This window comes from Scyliorhinus canicula, chromosome 12 (assembly GCF_902713615.1).
Source record: "Scyliorhinus canicula chromosome 12, sScyCan1.1, whole genome shotgun sequence".
Taxonomy (NCBI): Eukaryota; Metazoa; Chordata; class Chondrichthyes; order Carcharhiniformes; family Scyliorhinidae; genus Scyliorhinus; species Scyliorhinus canicula.
The window spans coordinates 154028408-154051880 of record NC_052157.1 but is presented as its reverse complement, the minus strand read 5'-3'; the positions used below and the strand labels follow the sequence as shown (position 1 = coordinate 154051880).

At 50.1% G+C, this 23473-nt stretch overlaps 1 protein-coding gene across 1 annotated transcript in view; it reads left to right on the top strand.

Annotated features, from left to right (window-relative positions):
* Window positions 1-298: 298 nt before the first annotated feature.
* The window catches only part of LOC119975222 (multidrug and toxin extrusion protein 1-like), a 44482-nt gene continuing 21307 nt past the window's right edge, over window positions 299-23473 (top strand). Inside the window, exons 1-11 of the mRNA XM_038814848.1 lie at window positions 299-454; window positions 6532-6633; window positions 8133-8201; window positions 9922-10070; window positions 13096-13138; window positions 16004-16048; window positions 17818-17915; window positions 19538-19635; window positions 20846-20959; window positions 21294-21361; window positions 21845-21953. Coding sequence (XP_038670776.1) covers window positions 320-454; window positions 6532-6633; window positions 8133-8201; window positions 9922-10070; window positions 13096-13138; window positions 16004-16048; window positions 17818-17915; window positions 19538-19635; window positions 20846-20959; window positions 21294-21361; window positions 21845-21953 — 1030 coding nt within the window. The 5' untranslated portion in view covers window positions 299-319. The remainder of the gene's footprint in view (window positions 455-6531; window positions 6634-8132; window positions 8202-9921; window positions 10071-13095; window positions 13139-16003; window positions 16049-17817; window positions 17916-19537; window positions 19636-20845; window positions 20960-21293; window positions 21362-21844; window positions 21954-23473) is intronic.

The window sequence follows — 23473 nt, the reverse complement described above, 5'->3', positions numbered from 1 at the left end:
CCTCCCTCCCTCTCTCCCTCCCATCCCCCCTCCCTCCCTCTCTCTCTCCCTCCCATCCCATCCCCTCACCCTCCCTCCCTCTCTCCCTCCCATCCCATCCCCTCACCCTCTCTCCCTCCCTCCCATCCCATCCCCTCCCTCCCTCCCATCCCATCACCCTCCCTCCCTCTCTCCCTCCCTCCCTCTCTCCCTCCCTCCCTCTCTCTCTCCCTCCCTCCCTACCTCTGCCAGCAGTCAAGGACTGGATTTTGACGCAGAGTGGAGCTGGTGTCAGCTCTGACCCTCTGCTAGTGTCGGGAAAAGCGAATCCTCGATCGAAATGGGGGACCAGGAGCCGGGGATGGCGGCTGGGAATGTCTCTCGGACCAAGTCTGGCTGTGGGATCCTTTTCCGTTGGATTCCCGCCGCTGTGCGGGAGGAAGTGAAACAGCTGTTCCTGCTGGCTGGACCCCTGGTAAGTGAAACAATTTGAAGGCAGATATCTCTGTTGGGGTTGGCGGTGTGGGGTGGCGGGGGGGGGGGGGGGGGTGGGGGTGGGGGAAGTGGGGGGCGAGGGGGGAGGCGGGGTGGTGCTTTGCACAACTTCAGAAAGAACTCTCTGGATTTATGTTGTAGCTCGCGGCGAATGTTCCACGTATGACGACGACGCTGAAGTTGGCAGGTGGGGAAGGTTTTGGCCAAGGTTGGTATCATGGCCAGTACAGGCTTGGAGGGCCGAAGGGCCTGTTTCTGCGCTGTACTGTTCTTTGTTTCTAGCGGCACATAGTTTTTACCAGCCCAAACTGATTTTATGGTCACTATTGCAATCTGAGGCCTTGCTGTGTGCAAATTGGCTGCTGTACTTCCTGTGTTACAGTGTAGACACTGCAAAATGGACTGTGACGTGCCTGGGGGCCGTACTGAGGCCATGAAATTACCGAGTAAACCCAGGTTTATTCCTCATGTGCTGAAACACGGGGCGGGAGTCTCTGGTTCCCCCAGTCATGTGTCTCTCATCCGCGGGCCATTCGCTGGCGGTGGGATTCTATCCCCCTGCCGCTTGTCAATGGGATTTCCCATCGAAGCCACGCTGCCGGGAAACGCACTGAAAATGAAAAAAAAAAATGAAAATCGCTTATTGTCACGAGTAGGCTTCAATGAAGTTACTGTGAAAAGCCCCTAGTCGCCACATTCCGGCGCCTGTCCGGGGAGGCTGGTACGGGAATCGAACCGTGCTGCTGGCCTGCTTGGTCTGCTTTAAAAGCCAGCGATTTAGCCTGGTGAGCAGGGTGAGCTGCCAGCAGGGAAGGAGAATCCTGACGGGAATTTCGGCCCACGGAGCTTTGCACAGGTTTACATGGTGCATCAAGAGCTCCTCCATACCCATGGGTTGTTGCTCGCCCTCAGACTGCACTGCAGATTGCTGCCTCAAGCACCATCTGTACTCCATCAAAGAAGGAAATGTCAAGAGAGCTGACCAAAGGGTTGATCAAAGGTGCAGATTTTAGGAAGGGTTTTAGAGGAGGAGCGAGGGATGGAGAGCCTCAGAAAAAAACAACATTTTGGAGCCTCGGACTAAATGACTGAAGGCAAGGCAGCCAGTAAGGGGGCAAAGGAAGTGAAGGATGGACAAGAGATCAGAGTTGGAGGGGCACAGATTCTGTTAAGATTGCAGGGCTGGAGTACCTTGTAGAAATAGGGAAAGGGGTGAGGGGGCAGTTCAAAGAATGGAGAGAGTAACAGTTCAATGAATGGGGAGAGAGTAACAGTTCAATGAATGGGGAGAGAGTAACAGTTCAATGAATGGGGAGAGAGTAACAGTTCAATGAATGGGGAGAGAGTAACAGTTCAATGAATGGGAGAGAGTAATAGTCAATGAATGGAGAGAGTAACAGTTCAATGAATGGGGAGAGTAACAGTTCAGTGAATGGGGAGAGAGTAACAGTTCAATGAATGGGAGAGAGTAACAGTTCAATGAATGGGAGAGAGTAGCAGTTCAGTGACTGGGGTAGAGTAACAGTTCAATGAATGGGAGAGAGTAGCAGTTCAGTGACTGGGGTAGAGTAACAGTTCAATGAATGGGGAGAGAGTATCAGTTCAATGATTGGAGAGAATAATAATTTAATGAATGGCAGAGAGTAACAGATAAGTGAATGGGGAGAGTAACAGTACACCGAATAGGGAGAGGGAAACAATTTAATGGATGGGAGAGGCACAGTTTAATGAATGAGGAGAGAGTAACAGTTCAATGAATGGGGAGAGTAACAGTTCAATGAATGGGGAGAGTAACAGTTCAATGAATGAGGAGAGTGTAACAGTTCAATGAATGGGGAGAGTAGCAGTTCAATGAATGGGGAGAGTAACAGTTCAATGAATGGGGAGAGTAACAGATCAGTGAATGTGGGTGAGTAACTATTCAATGAATGGGGAGAGAGTAACAGTTCAATGAATGGGGAGAGTAACAGTTCAGTGAATGCGAGTGAGTAACAATTCAATGACTGGGGAGAGAGTAACAGTTGAATGAATAGGGCAGGGGTGGGCAAACTACGGCCCGCGGGCCGCATGCGGCCCGCCAAAGGTATTTCTGCGGCCCTCCAAGTCATTAAAAAAAAAAAAAAAAATTTTTTTTTTAAGGTTAATGGGGGGGCTGTTGGGTTACTTACTGGTATAGGGTGGATACGTTGACTTGAGTAGGATGATCATTGCTCGGCACAACGTCAAGGGCCGAAGGGCCTGTTCTGTGCTGTACTGTTCTATGTTCTATATGAGGCGCCCAGAATCATAACCGGGTGAAGTAATTATTTTACTTAATATACTATGCGGCCCTTTGTGAATTGTGAATTTCTGAATGTGGCCCTTGCACGAAAAAGTTTGCCCACCCCTGGAATAGGGTGAGGAAAACATTTCAATGCGTGGGGAGATTAAAGAATTGGGAGAGTCACAGATCAATAAATGGGAGACAGTAATAGCTCAATGAATTGGGGAGAGAAACTGCTGAATGAATGGGGATAGTGACAATTCAATGAATTGGGGAGTGTGACTGTTCAAGGAATGGAGATAGTAGTTCAGTGAATAGGGGAAATTACCAGTTCAATGAAAGAGGAGAATAACAGTTCAATAAAGGAGAGAGAAAGTGACAGTTCAATGAATGGTAGAGATTAACAGTTCAATGAAAGGAACAGTTCAATTAATGGGGGAGAATACAGGTTCAGTGATGGGGGAAAGTACCTGTTCAATGAATAGTGGAGAGTAACATTTCAATGAATGGGAGAGAGTAAAATTCAATGAATGGATGAGAGTACCAGTTCAGTGATTGTGGAGAGTAACAGTTCAGTGACTGGGGTAGAGTAACAGTTCAGTGACTGGGGTAGAGTAACAGTTCAGTGACTGGGGTAGAGTAACAGTTCAGTGACTGGGGTAGAGTAACAGTTCAGTGACTGTGGTAGAGTAACAGTTCAGTGACTGGGGTAGAGTAACAGTTCAGTGACTGGGGTAGAGTAACAGTTCAGTGACTGGGGTAGAGTAACAGTTCAGTAACTGGGATAGAGTAACAGTTCAGTAACTGGGATAGAGTAACAGTTCAGTGATTGTGGAGAGTAACAGTTCAGTGACTGGGTAGAGTAACAGTTCAGTGACTGGGGTAGAGTAACAGTTCAGTGACTGGGGTAGAGTAACAGTTCAGTAACTGGGATAGAGTAACAGTTCAGTGACTGGGGTAGAGTAACAGTTCAGTGACTGGGGTAGAGTAACAGTTCAGTGACTGGGTAGAGTAACAGTTCAGTGACTGGGGTAGAGTAACAGTTCAGTGACTGGGGTAGAGTAACAGTTCAGTGACTGGGATAGAGTAACAGTTCAGTGACTGGGGTAGAGTAACAGTTCAGTAACTGGGGTAGAGTAACAGTTCAGTGACTGGGGTAGAGTAACAGTTCAGTGACTGGGGTAGAGTAACAGTTCAGTGACTGGGGTAGAGTAACAGTTCAGTGACTGGGGTAGAGTAACAGTTCAGTGACTGGGGTAGAGTAACAGTTCAGTGACTGGGATAGAGTAACAGTTCAGTGACTGGGGTAGAGTAACAGTTCAGTGACTGGGGTAGAGTAACAGTTCAGTGACTGGGGTAGAGTAACAGTTCAGTGACTGGGGTAGAGTAACAGTTCAGCAATAGGGGGCAAGATTCTCTGACCCCGGAGCCGGGTTGGACAATTGGCCACGACCGGCGCGAATCGCGGCGCCCGGACGAGATTTTCTGCAGAGCGGAGAATCGGCGCTGGCACACGGTCGGCCCAGCGCCGGCCGGGTCTGCTCTCCCTGCCCCCCCCCCCGCCTCCCCCACGCGATTTCGGGACGGGCCAAGGAGCAGTAACAAAAAACCCGAGATCCGCCGGCACCATTCTAACCTGGTCTTACCTGGTGGGACCTCGGCGTTGAAGGGTCTGGGGGCGTTCTGATGGGGGGGGGGGGGGGCGACCCTAGTGGGGGGGGGGGGGCTTCCCTAGTGGTCTGGCCAGTGATCGTGGCCCACCGATCATCGTGTTGCCCTCTCGGGCTGGGTGCCTCCTTTCCTTCGCGCCAGCCCCTGTAACTCGACGCCATGTTGCGTCGGGGCTGGCGCGGAGTAGGGAGCCACTGCGCATGCGTGTGTTGGCTCCGGTGCCACTGCGCATGTGCGGACCCGGCGGCGCCTAGTTGACACCGGGATCGGCAGCTGGAGCGGTGTGGGTCGCTCCAATGCCGTGCTGGCCCCTTGTCGGGGCCAAAATTGCTGATCCTGATGCCATGTTGACGCCGCTGGGAAATGCGACGGGGGTTACAGCGGCATCAACACTTAGCCTCAGCATTAGAGAATCCCGCTCAGTGTGTCTGACCAAATATCTTTTGTTGCTTAGAGCTCTTACGGTGAGGTAGCAGACTTAAAATGTGACTGGTGGATGATGATTGATTCCTTTCCATAGATCAATTATTATAATCCGGGACCCGACCCCAACATTTGACAGGACCACAATAATTTTTTTTAAATTTGTAACACTGCGAGGAAGGATCCTTTGCTCCAGGAATGATTCCGAGCACAAATAGGGATATGGGGTAGTAAAACAAACTTTATTATTAACACAAATAAATTAGCAAATAGATTACAATTAGCAGTTAACAATGCTTAACAATAAAATGAAAGGGAACACTTTAACTTCTAGCTGATCCCTTCTCTATCTCCAATCAAGCAAAACCTATAGGTCAAAAACCACTTTGAAATAAAGCTGGCATAGACAGGATTACTTGCTGTTCTCAGGTTAGAGAGTTCTCTGAAGTCTTTTCAGAGAACTCTGGATGAAGAGAGAGGAAGAGATCCTTTCAGTAAAGCACCTGCAGATTCCTGCCTGTCAGATGAATGCTCAATCTAACAGCCTTCTGGAAAAAGTGACGTTCAGCTCATAGCTTCCAGAAACTAAACCACAACTGACTGCTACAGACCTGGCTCCTCCCATTACTTACATCATCTTTATTCCACTCAGATCCCACAACACATTTTAAACTTTAGTTTAAACACAATGGGCGCGATTTAACAAATAAAACCCTCGAGTCCCGTTATGGGCACGGATAGTGGGGCGATTCTCGGAGCCTGTGGTGCCGAGAACGAACTTGCTTTCAATCTGGAGTCTGGGGTTTTTTCAGCCTTGATAGAGAATGGCCTGCTGAGGCTGCACTTACCTCACTTCCAGCACTGAACTCACCTCTCAACTCCCTCAGTCATCCCACCGTGGCCTCTGGATGCCCCTGTCCCAACATTACTCCTTGCGTCTCCCCTCACCCACCTCTTCCCGGGCCCCATTCCTGGCATGGACAACCTGTCACCTTGGGTGATTCTGCCAAGGTGCCAGGTTGGAAGTGCCATGGTTCCCGGGTGGCAGCGGGAGTGCCAGGGTACCACCCTGCCCTGAGCCCGACCACCCGGGGTCCTCTGATGGTCTGGGAGACCCCCCAGATGCCATTACCTTTGTGTGGACTAGTGCTAAACGGCACCATGGTGATTTCTCCCACGTGTGAACATTCAAACCCAGCGAGGGTGAGATCCAGATTATGATATCTCGCGGGATCTTGTTAGATGTCGTGAGGTTCTCTGAGTGTCACAAATCCCACAACTCCAGCCTCATTGCATCACTGAGTCGGGAGCAATGAGGCCGTTCGATCGCACCCAATGTCCCTGATCGTCTCCTCCTCATAAATCATAACAATTCCAATTAGGCCTCTCCTTGTAAGCATAAGCACGGTTTGAACAAATGATGATCTCACTTTTACGACAGCTTAATCGCATCTTTTGCAGCTGCAAAGTCTGTCTGTCTTTTAAACCAGGATTATAAAAAATATCATTGCAGAAGGTATATACACACCCTAACCCAGGCTTTTGAAACCATTACTGCACCAAACACATATAATACCACAGATATCGCAACTTCTTATCTTAATCACACAATGTGTTAACCCCAGCTGTAAGGTCTCCAAGCTTTATTTGTCTATCGTTTGGTCTGCCGACTAATTTTAACGTAAGTTTATTTTTAACAGATTCTGTCACAGGTGATGATTTTCAGCCTTAATTTTATCAGCTCAGCGTTCAGCGGACACCTTGGCAAATATGAATTGGGCGCCGTGTCGCTCGCCACATCGGTAAGTACAAGGCGTTCATTGAAGCAGCGAATCCTTGGTGGCTTTGGGACACTTTCTGGATCACCCAGAAATCCAGTTACCCTATTAAAATCTCTTTGCTTAAATGTTGAGTGATGGCGATGACCTTTCACCACGTTTGGGTGGGGATGGAGGGGGGGGGGGGGGGGGGGGGTGGAGTGGGGGCGGATCAGATGTGTAGGGCCATTTCAGAGGCAGTTAAGAGTCAACCACATCACCGTGTGGTCTGGAGTCACACGTAGGCCAGACCGGGTAAGCACGTCAGCAGGCTGTGCACTCCAAGCATTGGAGAGACTGGAGCAAGCGTTCCTGTATAATACCAAGGAAGTGCTACGCTGTCAGTGTTGCTGTCTGAGACCCTGTCTGACTCATTCGGTTATCTAAAAGATCCTCTGGTGCTATTTACAAGAAGCGTTTGGGAGTTATTCCTGCTGCTCTGCTAATATGTATCCATCAGTCAGCAACGGTAGCATACAGGGTGGCACGGTAACACAGTGGTTAGCACAGTGCTTCACAGCTCCAGGGTCCCAGGTTCACTTCCTGGCTTGGGTCACTGTCTGTGCGGAGTCTGCATGCTCTCCCCGTGTCTGCGTGGGTATCCTCCGGGTGCTCCGGTTTCCTCCCACAGTCCAAAGATGTGCAGGCGAGGTGGATTGGCCATGCTAAATTGCCCCTTAGTCTCCAAAAAGGTTAGGTGGGGTTACGGGGATAGGTTGGACGTGTGGGCTTAAGTGGGATGCTCTTTCCAAGGGCCGGTGCAGACTCGATGGGCCGAATGGCCTCCTTCTGCACTGTAAATTTCCTTCCCTGCGGACATTAGTGAGCCAGACGAGTGTTTGCACCAGCCCAATAATGGCATGGTCTCCATTCCTGAAACTAAGTTCAATTAATGAATTAAAAATTGGGAATTGAAGGCTTGTTTCAGTCATGGTGACCAGGGAACTATTGAACTGTTGCAAGAATCCATCTGGTTCACTCATCTGCTTCTCAGTGGGTTTTGAACTTGTGTCTTCTGGTTAACAAGTTCAGGTCTATGGATTAACAGTTCAGCCACACAGCCATTATGCTAGCAGTCTGGGACCATGCAGCAGTGGTTTCCAATGGTGTTGACACTGACGTGTTGCCCCTCGGAAGGACCCGGGTTCATGGCATACTCCTTTTGGAGACTGATCTTTTGGAGGGAACCTGCATTTGAAGTGTTTTTGCCTTTGATACTTTGGATTTCTAACCTATGCAAAAACCCAGACCCATGCAAAAGACTCTCCTATGTAAAATATTTTGGAGCCTGCAGGAGTTGGGGGTTGTTGTCAGTCTGGAATGGAATCATGTGGCTTGGGCAGCTACTCACTGCCCTGACATGGATATCTTCGGGGAGGAGATGGATTACCGCGACCGTTTTTAACGCTTTGTTTTTTTCTTCCAATATTCTCTCCTCCCCCCCCACCCCGACTTACCCCCTCCCTTTCCAAACTGGGGCGAAGGTGATCAGTGTGACCGGCGTCGCCGTGGGAACCGGTCTGTCCATGGCGTGTGACACCCTGATATCACAGGTAAACCTCCGGTCGCTGCAATCGCCTCACGCAGGGTGGGAAAAAAAATGAGAAGACATTTTCCCTTTTCCCTGGTTGACCTCTTCCTTTTAATAATTCTCGGGGTACAGGTGAGTGTGAACGCAGTTTTGTGGAGGGCGCCAGCTGGACAGGTTGTACGTGCGGAGGGAATGGACTGGGTTGTCAGGGAAGAGCCACTGAGGTCCAGGCCCACCAATTTTTAGAAAGGGGCCCATTAGTGCGGGAAAGGGGAAAACAGCAGAGTCCGTCCCCTCCGAAATGGATGCCCCATTTTGTCCCTCAGTGACCTGTGGAACTCGAACACTGCTCACCTGCTGGAATGAGGGAACGGCACTGACAGGGTCACGTAGACCACAAATCCGCTGTGCCCTCAACTCATCGCAGTTTGGTTTGTGCTGATAGCCGATGGCCATTATTTGGTGGACATGATGTGGAGATGCCGGCGTTGGACTGGGGTGGGCACAGTAAGAAGCCTTACAACACCAGGTTAAAGTCCAACAGGTTTGTTTCGATTCACTAGCTTTCGGAGCACGGCTCCTTCCTCAGGTGAATGAAGAGGTATGTTCCAGAAACATCTACATAGACAAAGTCAAAGATGCCAGACAATGCTTAGAATGCGAGCATTAGCAGGTGATTAAGTCGTTACAGATCCAGAGATAGGGGTAATCCCAGGTTAAAGAGGTGTGAATTGTCTCAAGCCAGGACAGTCGGTAGGATTTTGCAAGCCCAGGCCAGATGGTGGGGGGTGAATGTAATGCGACATGAATCCCAGGTCCCGGTTGAGGCCGCACTCATGTGTGCGGAACTTGGCTATAAGTTTCTGCTCGGCGATTCTGCGTTGTCGCACGTTCTGAAGAGTGAGATGTGCTGTCTTTGGAACATATTAAATTCTCAGAGGGTTTGACAGGATAGAGACTGAGAGGGAGTTTCCCCCTCAGGGGTCAACAACCATAGAATAAAAATGGCAGCCATTCAGGGTTGAGCTGAGGAAAGATTTATTTGCTTTGATCATAGAATCATAGAATTTACAGTGCAGAAGGATGCCATTCGGCCCATTGAGTCTGCACTGGCCCTTTGAAGGAGCATCCTACCCAAACCCACACCTCCACCCTATCCCCGTAACCCAGTAATCCCATCTAATCTTTTTGGACACTAAGGGCAATTTAGCCTGGCCAATCCACCTAACCTGCACATCTTTGGACTGTGGAAGGAAACCGGAGCACCCGGGAGGAAACACATGCAGACACGGGGAGAACGTGCAGACTCCCCGCAGACAGTGACTCAAGCTGGGAATCGAACCTGGGACCCTGGAGCTGCGAAGCAACTGTGCTAACCACGGTGCTACCGTGCCGCCCACAACGTTGTGAACTGTTGACATTCCCCATCCCAGAGAGCTGTGGACACTCAGTTAGGGAATTTATTCAAGACAGAGATTGACACGTTCTATAGGATTCCGAGGGCTATGGGAATGAGACATGAAGGGGAATGTGAGGTAGAAACCGGCTGTGGCCTTTTCCTGAAGGAAAAAAAACCCAGTTTGGACCGGTATTCCTAGTTCCTGTTTCTGCCCTCTGGGTACTGAATGGCGAAGTCGACTCCAAGGGCCCAATGGGCCTCCGTAGCTGCTCCTATTTCCGATGTTTTTATGGATTCTCCTGATTGTGTCACTGACCATAACTGATTTGAATCTCATTTTCAGACTTACGGCAGCAAAAACCTGAAGCGGATTGGAGTCATTCTCCAAAGAGGCATCCTCATTCTCATCATCTTCTGCTTCCCTTGCTGGGCCCTCTTCATTAACACGGAGAAAATCCTCTTGGGTACCAAACAGCACCCTGAGGTGGCCAGGTCAGGCACTCTTTCCTAATCCCTAACCATGACCTATCGCACGAGGCATCTCGGTCGAAAGAATAAAGCATAGCTTCTGTGGTGAACCACTGTGTGCACCTGTATTAGGGGATGTACGGTAGGACCTGCACTACAGGTTCGCCGGTAGCCCCTGCCGGCTATCTCCGCCCACAAGGAGCCGTATAAATATGCGTGTCCTCCTGATCAGCCATTTCGCCAGCTGCAGCAGGAGGCCACGCATCTGACTGTAATAAAGCCACAGTTGTACCAATCTGAGTCTTTCGTGCAATTGATCATGCATCAGTTGCCACAACTTGAGGGGATCAGAGAGCTGTCATTAGTTGAAAAGAAAGAAAAATTTAGAGTGCCCAATTTTTTTTCCCAATTAAGGGGCAATTTACCGTGGCCGATACACCTACCCTGCACATCTTTCTGGGTTGTGGGGGGTGAGACACACGCAGACACGGGGAGAATGTGCAAACTCCACACGGACAGTGACGAGCTGTCATTAGTTAACGAGTCGAAGTCTTGTGTTGACTATTCATGGTGTCTCGGGATGTGCTGGAATCCCGCACAGCCAATTCAAATAATTTCCCATTAAATTTGACAAGGAGAGGGCATCAGGGTGGCGCAGTGGTTAGCACTGCCTCATGGCGCCGATCTCCCAGGTTCGTTCCCAGCTCTGGGTCATTGTCTGTGTGGAGTTTGCATGTTCACCCCGTGTCTGCGTGGGTTTCGCCCCCACAACCCAATAATTGCTCACTGCAATTCTTCAGCTGAGGCCTGGGGCCCATTTCCGGACTAGGCCTCAGGCTCCTGGGTGCTTCCCCGCCCATTTTGGGCCCAGAAATTGGACCCGGATTAATTTTTTGTCTCTGTCTCCCTTTGCCTCTCCATGCGCTTACACCTGGCGTACGCTAGGTCTACTCCAATGGGTTTGGCCTAAAGATTAAACCTTCCCAGAAAGGACAGAGGTTTAATTTTACTCCAGTCAATTATTTTTAACTCGTGACTTGAACCACATCCAGCTTCACTTTTTTTTAAATCTGTGTAAGTGGGAAGGAAAATGGGAGAAGTTTTAAAAAATATATATTTTTATTCTCCTCCTTTTTCACATCTTCTCCCAAGTTTCCACCCACCAACAATAAACAATAATCAGAATTGAATATGTCAATCCCCAGATCAATAACAACGATCCCATCCTCCCACCATACCCCAGACATTGGCCCGCATGTTAACATAAACAAATGACAAAAAGGAATCAGGAATCACCCAAAGTCACCATTAACATATACAGTCCCCCTCCCCCAACCCTTCGAACATCCCCCCTCCCCCCCAATGTTCGATGTTATCCAGTTCTTGAAAGTGCATAATGAATAACGCCCATGAATTGTAGAAGCCCTCCATCCTTCCCCTCAGTTCAAACTTAACCTTCTCAAGAGTCAGGAATTCCAACAGGTCCCCCCACCACACCAGGGCACAGGGTGGAGAGGCTGCTCTCCAACCCATCAGGATCTGCCTTCGGGCGATCAACAAGGCGAAGGCTACAGCATCTGCCTCCACACCCGTTTCCAACCCCGGCTGGTCTGACACGCTGAATATGGACTCCCGAGGGCCCGGGTCCAGTTTCACGTACACCACATTAGAGATTACCCTAAAAACCTCCTCCAGCTTTGGACAGGAACAAAACATATGAACGTGATTTGCGGGCCGCCTCCTGCGATGTTCACACACATCTTTTACCCCCTTCAAAAGATTGGCTCATCCTTGTCCTTGTGAGGTGTGTTCTATACACCACCTTCAGCTGTATCAGCCCCAACCTCGTACACGAGGTGGAGACATTCACTCTCCGGAGCACCTCACACCAGAACCCCTCCTCCATACCCTCTCCCAACTCTTCCTCACACTTTGCTTTGATCCCTTCCAGTGGTGCCTTCTCCCCTTCCAAAATAGCTCCGTAAACCGCCGACACTACCCCCTTCTCCATTCCCCCTGTCATCAGCACCTCCTCCAACAATGTGGAGGCCGGCTCCACCGGGAAGCTCTGTGTCTCCTTTCTGGCAAAGTCTCGAACCTGCATGTATCTAAACATTTCCCCCTGCTCCAGCCCATACTTAGCTTCCAGCTCCTTCAATCCTGCAAACCAACCCCCAAGAAACAAATCTTTTAGTGTCTCAATGGAAAATGGCACAGTTGAGGAAATTTACGATTGTCATTGACGCGGGTTGGGGCTGTTGTTGTGGTTATAATGGGCAACCGTTCCATAGTCTTGACAAGTGTATTGGCAGCTGCAACGCCAAGGTCCCAAGAAATCCCTGGAGCAGAGGATCAATGGTTTAATGGGCAGCACGGTAGCCTTGTGGATAGCACAATTGCTTCACAGCTCCAGGGTCCCAGGTTCGATTCCCCGCTGGGTCACTGTCTGTGCGGAGTCTGCACATCCTCCCCGTGTGTGCGTGGGTTTCCTCCGGGTGCTCCGGTTTCCCCCCACAGTCCAAAGACGTGCAGGTTAGGTGGATTGGCCATGATAAATTGCCCTTAGTGTCCAAAATTGCCCTTAGTGTTGGGTGGGGTTACTGAGTTATGGGGATAAGGTGGAGGTGTTGACCTTGGGTAGGGTGCTCTTTCCAAGAGCCGGTGCAGACTCAATGGGCCGAATGGCCTCCTTCTGCACTGCAAATTCTATGAATTCATCTGTGCTGCAATTTGAAAAATGAAAATCGCTTATCGTCACGAGTAGGCTTCAATGAAGTTACTGTGAAAAGCCCCCTAGTCGCCACATTCCGGCGCCTGTTTCGGGGAGGCTGGTACGGGAATCGAACCGTGCTGCTGGCCTGCTTGGTCTGCTTTAAAAGCCAGCGATTTAGCCCAGTGTGCTAAACCAGCCCCTGTTTCCTGGGATGTTTGTGTGACGGATGCACCATTACAACGACAGGTGTTTTCCACAAATTCCGGGTCCCCTGGGAATGTTGTGATGATCCCTAGCTCTTGGGATTGAGTGCTGATGTGTGAACTTCCCTTCCAGGCTCTGCCAGCTTTATGTGAAGATATTCATCCCGGCTCTTCCTGTGAGTATTAATTCCTCTGCTCCCGGCGTTATAAGGTTAACGATGCCTGCTCGTCAGGGATTACGTTGTTAGCAAATTTCCATGGTAGGGGCGATTGCCAAGAAGTGTTGAATAATTCCTCCCCTCAACCGGTCTCTGTCCCCTGGGACAGTCGCAGGTTTTGAGTTCAGGACGATGATGTTCAGTGTAGAATGTGAGGTGAGTGTTGCTGATTTCTCCTCTATCCACCCCCCCCCCCCTCCCCCCCAGGAGGATTTTAAGTGAGTTTGATCAAACCTCTCCGATCCATGGATTGAGGGGCTGAATGGTCTTTTCCCCATCTCCAGCCAAAGAGCATTGGGAAACTATTTTCCCTGCTGTGCCAATCCTGGCCAGCAGATGGCACAGATGCGGCGCGCAGTTTAAATGACTTTGACGGAATGAAGGGGCCTTTTAATTTGCCCTGACCCTCGGAATGTTCCAAACGGCTCCAGGTTGCACCAATTGTTTTCACCATCTATGTAGATGGAAGTGGCAGACGTTTACAGAACATAGAACATACAGTGTCCACTTCGGCACACTTAAGCCCTCACTTCCACCCTATCCCCATAACCCAGTAACCCCTCCTAACCTTTTTGGTCACCAAGGGCAATTTAGCGTGGCCAATCCACCTAACCTGCACGTCTTTGGACTGTGGGAAGAAACCGGAGCACCCGGAGCAAACCCACGCAGACACGGGGACAACGTGCAGACTCCGCACAGACAGCGACCCAGCAGGGAATCGAACCTGGGACCCTGGAGTTGTGAAGCCACAGTGCTAATCACTTGTGCTACTGTGCTGCCCTACAGGGACTAATAAAGCCAAGAAGGAAGCCATTCGGGCCATCACACTGTCTGAAATAGCTCTCCAATAATAATAATAATCTTTATTAGTGTCACAAGTAGGCTTACATTAACACTGCAATGAAGTTACTGTGAAAATCCCCATGTCGCCACACTTCCAGCGCCTGTTCGGGTACACAGAGGGAGAATTCAGAATGTCCAAACATCTAAAGGCACATCCTGCGGGGCTTGTGGGAGGAAACCCACGCAGAAATGACCCGAGCCGGGAATTGAACCTGGGACCCTGGAGCTGTGAAGCAACAGTGCTAACCACTGTGCTACCATGCCACCCATAAGCCCCGCTCTCCCAGAGCCCTCCAAACATTTCCGTTTGAAATAATTTATCAAATTCCGTTTTGAAAATTAGGTTGCGCGTTCCTGCTGTGTAAACGTTCTCCCCCTCACCACTTCTTTTTCCAATTACCTTTGAATCTGACCCCCACCACCCGGGTTGCTGATCCTGATCCCATAAATGGCAATGTATTCCCTGTCCTTTGACCAGGAGAATGTGGGAGATTTCAGCTCTTCCCAGATTGTGTTGCAGGATCTTTAATGTCCAGCCGACTGTGATTTGGACTCTGGTGTCCTTGATAACACCGTTGATAGTGCAGCACCCCCTCAGTACAGCACTAGAGCGCCGGCCAAGAGTGAGATTCAAGCCCATAACCCCGTGGCACTGAGTCAAGCTGGAACTAGGAGTGTCCGCATGGGCATTCGGCCCATCAAGTCTGCACCGATCCTCTATAAGAGCGCTTTACCCAGCCCACTGTTCGGCACGGTAGCACAGTGATTAGCACTGTTGCTTCACAGGTTCGATTCCCGACTTGAGTGACTGTCTGCGCGGAGTCTGCACGTTCTCCCCGTGTGTGCGTGGGTTTCCTCCGGGTGCTCCAGTTTCCTCCCACAGTCCAAAGACGTGCAGGTTAGATGGATTGGCCGTGCTAAGTTGCCCTTAGGTGTCCAAAAAAAGGCTAGGTGGGGTTACTGGGTTTCGGGGATAGGGTGGAGATGTGGGCTTGAGTAGAGTGCTCTTTCCAAAAGCCGGTGCAGATGCGATGGGCCAAATGGCCTGCTTCTGCACTGTATATTCTATGATTCATTCGGCCGCCCTATCCCTGTAACCCGACCTAATCTACACATCTTTGGACACTGAGGGCAATTTAGCACGGCATATCTACCTTATCTGCACATCTTTGGACTGTGGGAGGAAACCGGAGCACCCGGAGGAAACCCATGCAGACACGGGGAGAACGTGGAAAGTCCACACAGACAGTCACCTGAGGTCGGAATTGAATCTGGGACCCTGGCGCTGTGAGTCGCGGTGAGGCTATCCACTGTGCCACCCTAATAGTGGTGACCAGAGGGTGGGACAGAGAGAAGGGAGAGTGAGGCAAGTAAAGAGAGATGGTGAAGAGAGACAGAGGAAGGAAGAAGGGGAAATGAGAGAGCACAGGAGAGCGAGCGGGCGTGGAACAGTAAAGGGGAGGGAGAAAGCAAGGGAAGAGGGAGAGGTGGAGAGAGAGCAGGGGACAGAGGGACAGGGAGGGAGTGAGAGGGCGAAACTACACGTTTTGCCCTCTCTCTTCTCTCATCTCTTCTGTCTCCTTCCTCACTCTTTGCTCTCTTCTCCCCTCTTTCATACCTTCCTCTCCCTCCCCTTAGACTCTCCCCATCACTCTCTTTCCCCCAGGAGTGGGGTGCTGGGGATGGCACCCAGAGTGAAGCTGGGTACAGGGCCCCACTCCATAAATCCACCATTGCTCTCCCCTCCCACTCCCCCCCTCTACTATTCCTCTTTTTCACCTTCTCTCTCTTTCTCTCTCTCTCTCTCACCCATTCTCTCTCCACTCCCCGCCCCGCACCACCATCTCTTCCTCCCTCTTCTGGTTCTCTTTCCATTCCCTCAGGCTCTCTGTGTGGCCCTGATGGTGGCCGTGAGAGTTGTGAGGGGTGTATTTACTGTTGCTGTGTGTTAATCACCCTCTGTCTCACATTGCCCCACAGGCAGTTTTCCTGTACCAGCTCCAGGTTCGATATCTACAGAATCAGGTATTGCTAATCCAGATATTAGTAAATCACAGGCAGATTGTGGTCGTAGTAATAGTTTTTATTTCTAACTTTTCTGCCTTTTGATGCATTTTTTAAACGTAAATATTAAACTCTGATGAACCAAGTGGGGGAACTCATTGTCGTGACATTACGGAGCTGAAATCTCTCTTTCACACACTGTTCGCCTCATTGATTTGTCTGCCTCACCCCATCTCTCCACCCATTCCTTTCTTCCTCACGTCCCTTCAAGGATTAGAAAAGCAGAACTAGGGGACATAGCCTTAAAATAAGGGAAGTAGATTTAGGACTGAGTTTAGGAGATACTTCTTCACCCAAAGGGTTGTGAATCTATGGAATTCCTTGCCCAGTGAAGCAGTTGAGGCTCCTTCATTAAATGTTTTTAAGGTAAAGATAGATAGTTTTTTGAAGAATAAAGGGATTAAGGGTTATGGTGTTCGGGCCGGAAAGTGGAGCTGAGTCCACAAAACATCAGCCATGATCTCAGTTGAATGGCAGAGCAGGCTCGAGGGGCCAGATGGCCTACTCCTGCTCCTAGTTCTTATGTTCTTATGTTCCTCCTCCTCTCCCAATTCTCCCTCCTCTCTCTCCCCCTCCCTCTATCCCCTTCTCTCTCTCCTCTCTCTTTTCCCACTCACTCCCCATCTATTGTCTTTCTCTCTCACCCCTGCGCCTCCTCTCTCTTCCCCCCCCTTCCTCTTTTCTAATCCTCGAAGGGACGTGGGCATCGCTGGTTAGGCCACGATTTATTACCCATCCCTAATTGCTCTTGAGGAGGTGGTGCTGAGCCACCTTGACCCGCTGCAGTCCATGTGGTGTAGGTACACCCACAGTGCTGTTAGGGAGGAAGCTCCAGCATGTTTACCCAGGGACAGTGACGGAGCAGCGATATATTTCCAAGTCGGGGTGGTGAGTGACTTGGAGGGGAACCTCTAGGTGGTGGGGTTCCCAGGTATCTGCTGCTCTTGCCCTTCTAGATGGTAGCGGTTGTGGGTTTGCCTAAGGAACCTTGATGAGTTACTGCAGTGCCTCTTGTAGATGGTGCACACGGCTGCCACTGTTTGTCGGTGGTTGAGGATTTGAATGTTTATGGAAGGGAGAAAAATCAATCGGACTCCTTTGTCCTGGATGGTGTCAAACTTATTTTTTTTTAAATTTAGAGCACCCAATATTTATTTTTTTCCCATTAACAGGCAATTTAGCGTGATCAATCCACCTACCTGGCACATCTTTGGGTTGTGGGGGTGAAACCCACGCAGACACGAGGAGAATGTGCAAACTCCACACGGGACAGTGGCCCAGGGCCGGGATTCGAACCCGGGTCCTCAGCGCCGTAGTCGCAGTGTTAACTACTGTGACGCTGTGCCGCCCTGGTGTCGAGTTTCTTGCGTGTTGTTGGAGCTGCACTCATCCAGGCAAGTGGAGAGTATTCCATTGCACTCCTGACTGGCGCCTTGTAGATGGTGGACAGGCTTTGGGGGGGGGTCAGGAGGTGAGTTAATTTCTTTCCCATCTTTCTTTTATTCACTCTCCTTATATTCTCTTACTCTCTCTCTCTTTCACGCTTGCTGTGGGCGATGGAGGTGCCACTCTCAGGGAGTGGCAGCAGTTACACAGGTCGGTGGGACAGGAGAGCGGAGACCTCAAACTGTTTTGGGGAGGGAGTCTAATTATTGCAGAAATCTGTGCGGTGGGTGCTGGTTATATTCGACTGCCCGCAGACAGCTCTGTGTTTTGCCTCCCACATACAGGGTATAACTCTGCCGCAGGTCTTCACAGGACTAGTGGCCAATGTCCTGAGCGCATTAGTAAACTACATCTTTCTGATGGTGCTGAAACTGGGAGTGGCGTGAGTATCGGCTTCCTTTTACATACACGTTCAGCAAAGTCAGGGATTCGCGATCGTTGCTCCTGTGATGTCATGGCCCAGATCACAAGACCCGTTTGATTGGACAGGGCTGGGAAGGCTCAGCAGATCCAGGCAGCGTCTGTGGAGAAAGAAACTGGGGTCGATTCAACCGGGAGAAAAGCGAGTCCGGTTTTGGACGCATTGAGCGCCGGCAGTGCCGGGAAAGATCCCGCTATTCAAAGGCACTTTTGCCGTCTTGTTTGATGGGGAACATCCCGTCGAGGCCGCGCTCACCTCACCTCCCATTTTTAAAGGCAGCCCCGATCTTTCAGCACCGCCCCCCCCCCCCCCCCCCAGCGACCTCACCGCGACCTCCTGACCCCCACCCTTTGCGCCCAACTTATCTCTTCCGGGTCCCGGAGTCCCCACTCACCCACCTCTTATGGGCAAGGCCCAACCCATGGCACGGGCAACCTGGCACCTGGGCACCTTGGCACTGCCAGCCTGGCACTCTGCTAGTGCCCCAGACAACCTGGCAGTGCCACCTGAGCACCCTGGAAAATCAGGCCCGACGGGAAGGTTAAATCGCACCCAGAAAGCTCACATTGCAGACCGATGACCCTCATCAAATTCTTTCTGATTTTGGACCCAATTTTCCAATTCACGCCATGAATTTGACTCAAAGCTTCAACTTGCCAACGCTGATGAGATGTGTTCTGAAGGTTTAATTCCATGACTTCCAGCCATTGATCACGCTACATGTCCACTTCTCAGTGCCCCACCTGCCCCACACTCACGATTGGTCGCTCACATGTCCGCCTCATGGTGCCCCGCCCCTATTGACTCACCATTGGTTGTCCAACATGTCTGCCTCATGGTGCCCCACCCTGACTCACCAATTGCAAGTGAGCAGCATCTTGGATATCTCATTAGGTCTTTACTGGCTAGAAGCCTTGCTAATGCCATGATGTGATTTGGTAATACATAGATACATAGAGGATAGAAGCAGGAGGAGGCCTTTCGAGCCTGCTCCACCATTCATCACGATCATGGCTGATCACCCAACTCAACAGCCTAATCCTGCTTTCTCCCTATAACCTTTGATCCCATTCTCCCCAAGGCTAATTCTAGCCGCCTCTTGAATATATTCAATGTTTTAGCATCAACTACTTCCTGTGGTAAGGAATTCCACAAACTCACCACTCTTTGGGTGATGAAATGTCTCCTCATCTCTGTCCAAAATGGTTTACCCTGAATCCTCAGGCTGTGACCCCTGGTTCTGGACACACCCATCACTGGGAACATCTTCCCTGCATCTACCCTGTCTAGTTCTGTAAGAATTTTATAAGTCTCTATGAGATCCCCCCTCAATCTTCTGAACTCCAGCGAGAACAATCCTAACCTCGTCAATCTCTCCTCATATGACAGTCCCGCCATCCCTGGATTCAGTCTGGTGAATCTTCGCTGCACTCTCTCGAGAGCAAGAACATCCTTCCTCAGAGAAGGAGACCAAAACTGCACACAATACTCCAGGTGTGACCTCACCAAGGCCCTGTACAATTGCAGCAACACATCCCTGATTCTATACTCGATGATTAACGCATTTGTTCTTTTTGTTTCAGAGGCTCCGCCTGGGCCAACGTGATTTCACAGTACAGCCAGAACATCATCCTCTTCGCTTACATTAGATGGAGGAAACTGCACCTTCAAACATGGGGAGGTAATGCCAGCTTTTTCTGGAAAGCAATGGTTTCTCCTTTGAGCGGTGGAGGCTAAGGGGGGGATTCGATCGAGCCGTTTCAAAAGGGTGATGTACCATTGATTGTATGCGAGGCGAGTGATTTACCAAAGTCTGGCTTTAATTGACTAGAACACAGCTCTGCGATCGTCTACAATGGAAAGGGACGATCGTCAGGCGTCTGACCATTTATACCTCGTTAATAGAGGCGTGGTTAACTCAGCCTCTCGGCCAATCGGTCGAGAGGCACATGACCGACCAGGGCCAATGGTAAGCCGACGTTCTGGCCCAATGGCAGACGAGTATGCAGATCATATCACCACAAAGGGTGAAGGATTTTGATTGAGTAAATAAAGAGAAACTGTTCGCGATGGCCAAGGGGTTGATGACAGAGGAAACCAATTGGAGGTGATTAGCCAAAGAACCCAGGGGCGACATGGGAGGGGGGAAAACCGCATATTGTGATAAATGGTTAAAATTTGGAAGGCACTGCCAGGCAGGGGGGGCTGGAAACAGACTAATTGATTGTCTTCAGAAGGAAACTGGATAAATAATTGTAGAGAGAAAAAATTGCGGAGATGCAGAAAAAGAGGGGGGGGGGGGGGGGGGGGGGGGGGAGGAGGGGGGTGGTGGAGTGGGACGAAATGAATTTGCTCTTTGAAAGAGAGGGCACCGACTCGATGGGCCAAATGACGTCCTACTGGGCTGTCTTCTTCTTATGCCTGCAGGGGGAGTGGGCGAGGTCGATGAGGGAATGTTTTGAAGACTCTTTTGTGGGTTGGATTACTCTTCCCCCCCCCCATTCCCCCCCCCCCCCCCCCCCCCCCCCCCCGCAGGATCCTCCCGCCGCCAACTATGGTGTTTTACGTATTTTGTCACTCCCCCCACAATGCCCCAGCAACGCCCCCCCCACCTCGCGCCACCTCCCCCCCCCCCCCCCCCCCCCCCCCCAACCCACCAGGGAACTTGCCGCAAGGGGTCGCCGGGAGCCAATGTGTCAGCCAACGAGCACCGGGTGAAAGGGAGTTGGGGGACGAGATAGGAAGCCGGTAAAGGAGGTATTGGTGCGAGCTGGAAGGTGGGAGGGGCCGGTCCAGCGTGCGAGGGGGCGGTTGCGTCTGGAGGGAACAGTGGGAATTTGTCGACTTTTCTACTGCTGCCCTAATGGAGCTTTTTGGTTGTCTTGGCCCAGGATGGACGATGGACTGTCTGCAGGAATGGGGACCATTCTTACGGCTGGCTATCCCCAGCATGCTCATGTTTTGCATCGAATTATGGGCCTATGAAATGGGATCCTTCCTGGCGGGTAAGTAATTGGAGGCTGAATCCAGGCAGGGTAGTCGGAATGGAAAAGAATTGACCATGGATAAAAGCAAATTACTGCGGATGCGGGAATCTGAAACGAAAGAGAAAGTGCTGGAAAACCTCAGCAGGTCTGGCAGCATCGGTAGGGGGAGAAAAGAGCTAACGTTTCGAGTCCAATGACTCTTTGTCAAAGCTGCTGAGATTTTCCAGCATTTTCTCTTTGGTTAAAGAATTGACAGTGCCTGTTTCGGCCTGCGTTCGATGTGACCTTGCCCACAGGCTGCGCTGTGTTGTACATTTTAATGGCAAACCTGATTTTCCTCTTTCTCTTCCAGGTCTAATCAGTCAAGTCGAGCTTGGGGCGCAGTCTATTATTTTCCAAGTGTTGACAGTTTTATATATGGTAAGTTTTACCCTGCAGGTTCACTATGCTCTCTGACCCACGCACCAACCCCATGGGACTCGATTAACACCCAACCCCCCCCACACTCGCATCCCAGCCACACAACTCGCTACATGCCGCCTAGCAGGACAAAGGCATTGGCCGCATGGGAACACCACTGCACACACTGTCCAGCCTGCGGACTGTACTGTGGCGATTGTATATCTGTGTAGATGCAATACAACTGAGCAAGCACTAGAGGGAGCACAGGAGAGATATGAATACACACAAACAGGAAGTCAACACACACTTCACAGGAACGGGAGCTGGTAGCAAGACAGGCTAGCAGCACAGATGTAACTTTAAGTTAAGCACTGAAGAGGGAACAAACTCACAATAAAGCATCTACTTCAGCTTTAAGACTACGAGCTTGATTAAGACACAAGGAACAACACATATACCAGCATATTTTTTTGAACAAAAGTGACTTTATCCCATTTCCAGACTCATGTTGGGATCGGAATGGCTGCTGGAATCCGGGTGGGAATGGCCCTCGGTGGAGGGGATCCACGACAGGCCAAGATCTCGGCAATGACTGCCATAGTTTCTGCTGGTCAGTGAATATAGAGGCATGTGTGCCAGATCTGTGTCACACACAGCGGATATGTGTGTGTGTCTGTGTATCTGTGTGTGTGTTTATCTGTGTGTGTGTTTAGCTGTTTGTGTGTGTGCATCTGTGTGTGTGTATATCTATGTGTGTGTGTGCATTTCTGTGCATGTGTGCTTATATCTGTGTGTATGTATCTGTGTGTGTGTATGTGTGTGTATATCTGTGTATGTGTGTGTGTATCTGTGTGTGTGTGTGTATATATTTGTATGTGTGTGTGTATCTGTATCCACATGTATGTGTGTCTGTGTACATATCTGTGCATGTGTGTGTATCTATATCTTGCGTGTTTATATCTGCACGTGTGTGTATCTTTTCATAATGTGGAGATGCCGGCGTTGGACTGGGGTGAGCACAGTAAGAAGTCTTACAACACCAGGTTAAAGTCCAACAGGTTTGTTTCAAACACGAGCTTTCGGAGCACGGCTCCTTCTTCAGGTGAAGAAGGAGCCGTGCTCCGAAAGCTCGTGTTTGAAACAAACCTGTTGGACTTTAACCTGGTGTTGTAAGACTTCTTACTGTATCTTTTCATAGTAATTTCATTGCAGTGTTAATGTAAGCCTACTTGTGACAATAAAGATTATTATTATCTGTGGGTGTACCTATTTGTCTATATGTGTGTGTGTCTGAACGTGTGTGTCTGTCTGAATGTGTGCGAGTGTCTGAATATGTGTGAGTGTGTCTGAATGTGTGTGTCTGAACGTGTGTGTGTGTGTCTGAACGTGTGTGTGTGTGTGTGTGTCTGAACGTGTGTGTGTGTCTGAACGTGTGTGTGTGTGTGTCTGAACGTGTGTGTGTGTGTGTCTGAACGTGTGTGTGTGTCTGAACGTGTGTGTGAGTGTCTGAATATGTGTGAGTGTGTCTGAATATGTGTGAGTGTGTCTGAATGTGTGTGTATGAACGTGTGTGTGTGTCTGAACGTGTGTGTGTGTCTGAACGTGTGTGTGTGTCTGAACGTGTGTGTGAGTGTCTGAATATGTGTGAGTGTGTCTGAATGTGTGTGTCTGAACGTGTGTGTGTGTGTCTGAACGTGTGTGTGTGTCTGAACGTGTGTGTGTGTCTGAACGTGTGTGTGTGTCTGAATATGTGTGAGTGTGTCTGAATGTGTGTGTCTGAACGTGTGTGCGAGTGTCTGAATATGTGTGAGTGTGTCTGAATGTGTGTGAGTGTGTCTGAATGTGTGTGTCTGAACGTGTGTGTGTGTCTGAACGTGTGTGTGTGTCTGAATATGTGTGAGTGTGTCTGAATGTGTGTGTCTGAACGTGTGTGCGAGTGTCTGAATATGTGTGAGTGTGTCTGAATGTGTGTGAGTGTGTCTGAATGTGTGTGTCTGAACGTGTGTGTGTGTCTGAACGTGTGTGTGTGTGTCTGAACGTGTGTGTGTGTCTGAACGTGTGTGTGTGTCTGAACGTGTGTGTGTGTCTGAACGTGTGTGTGTGTCTGAACGTGTGTGTGTGTCTGAATGT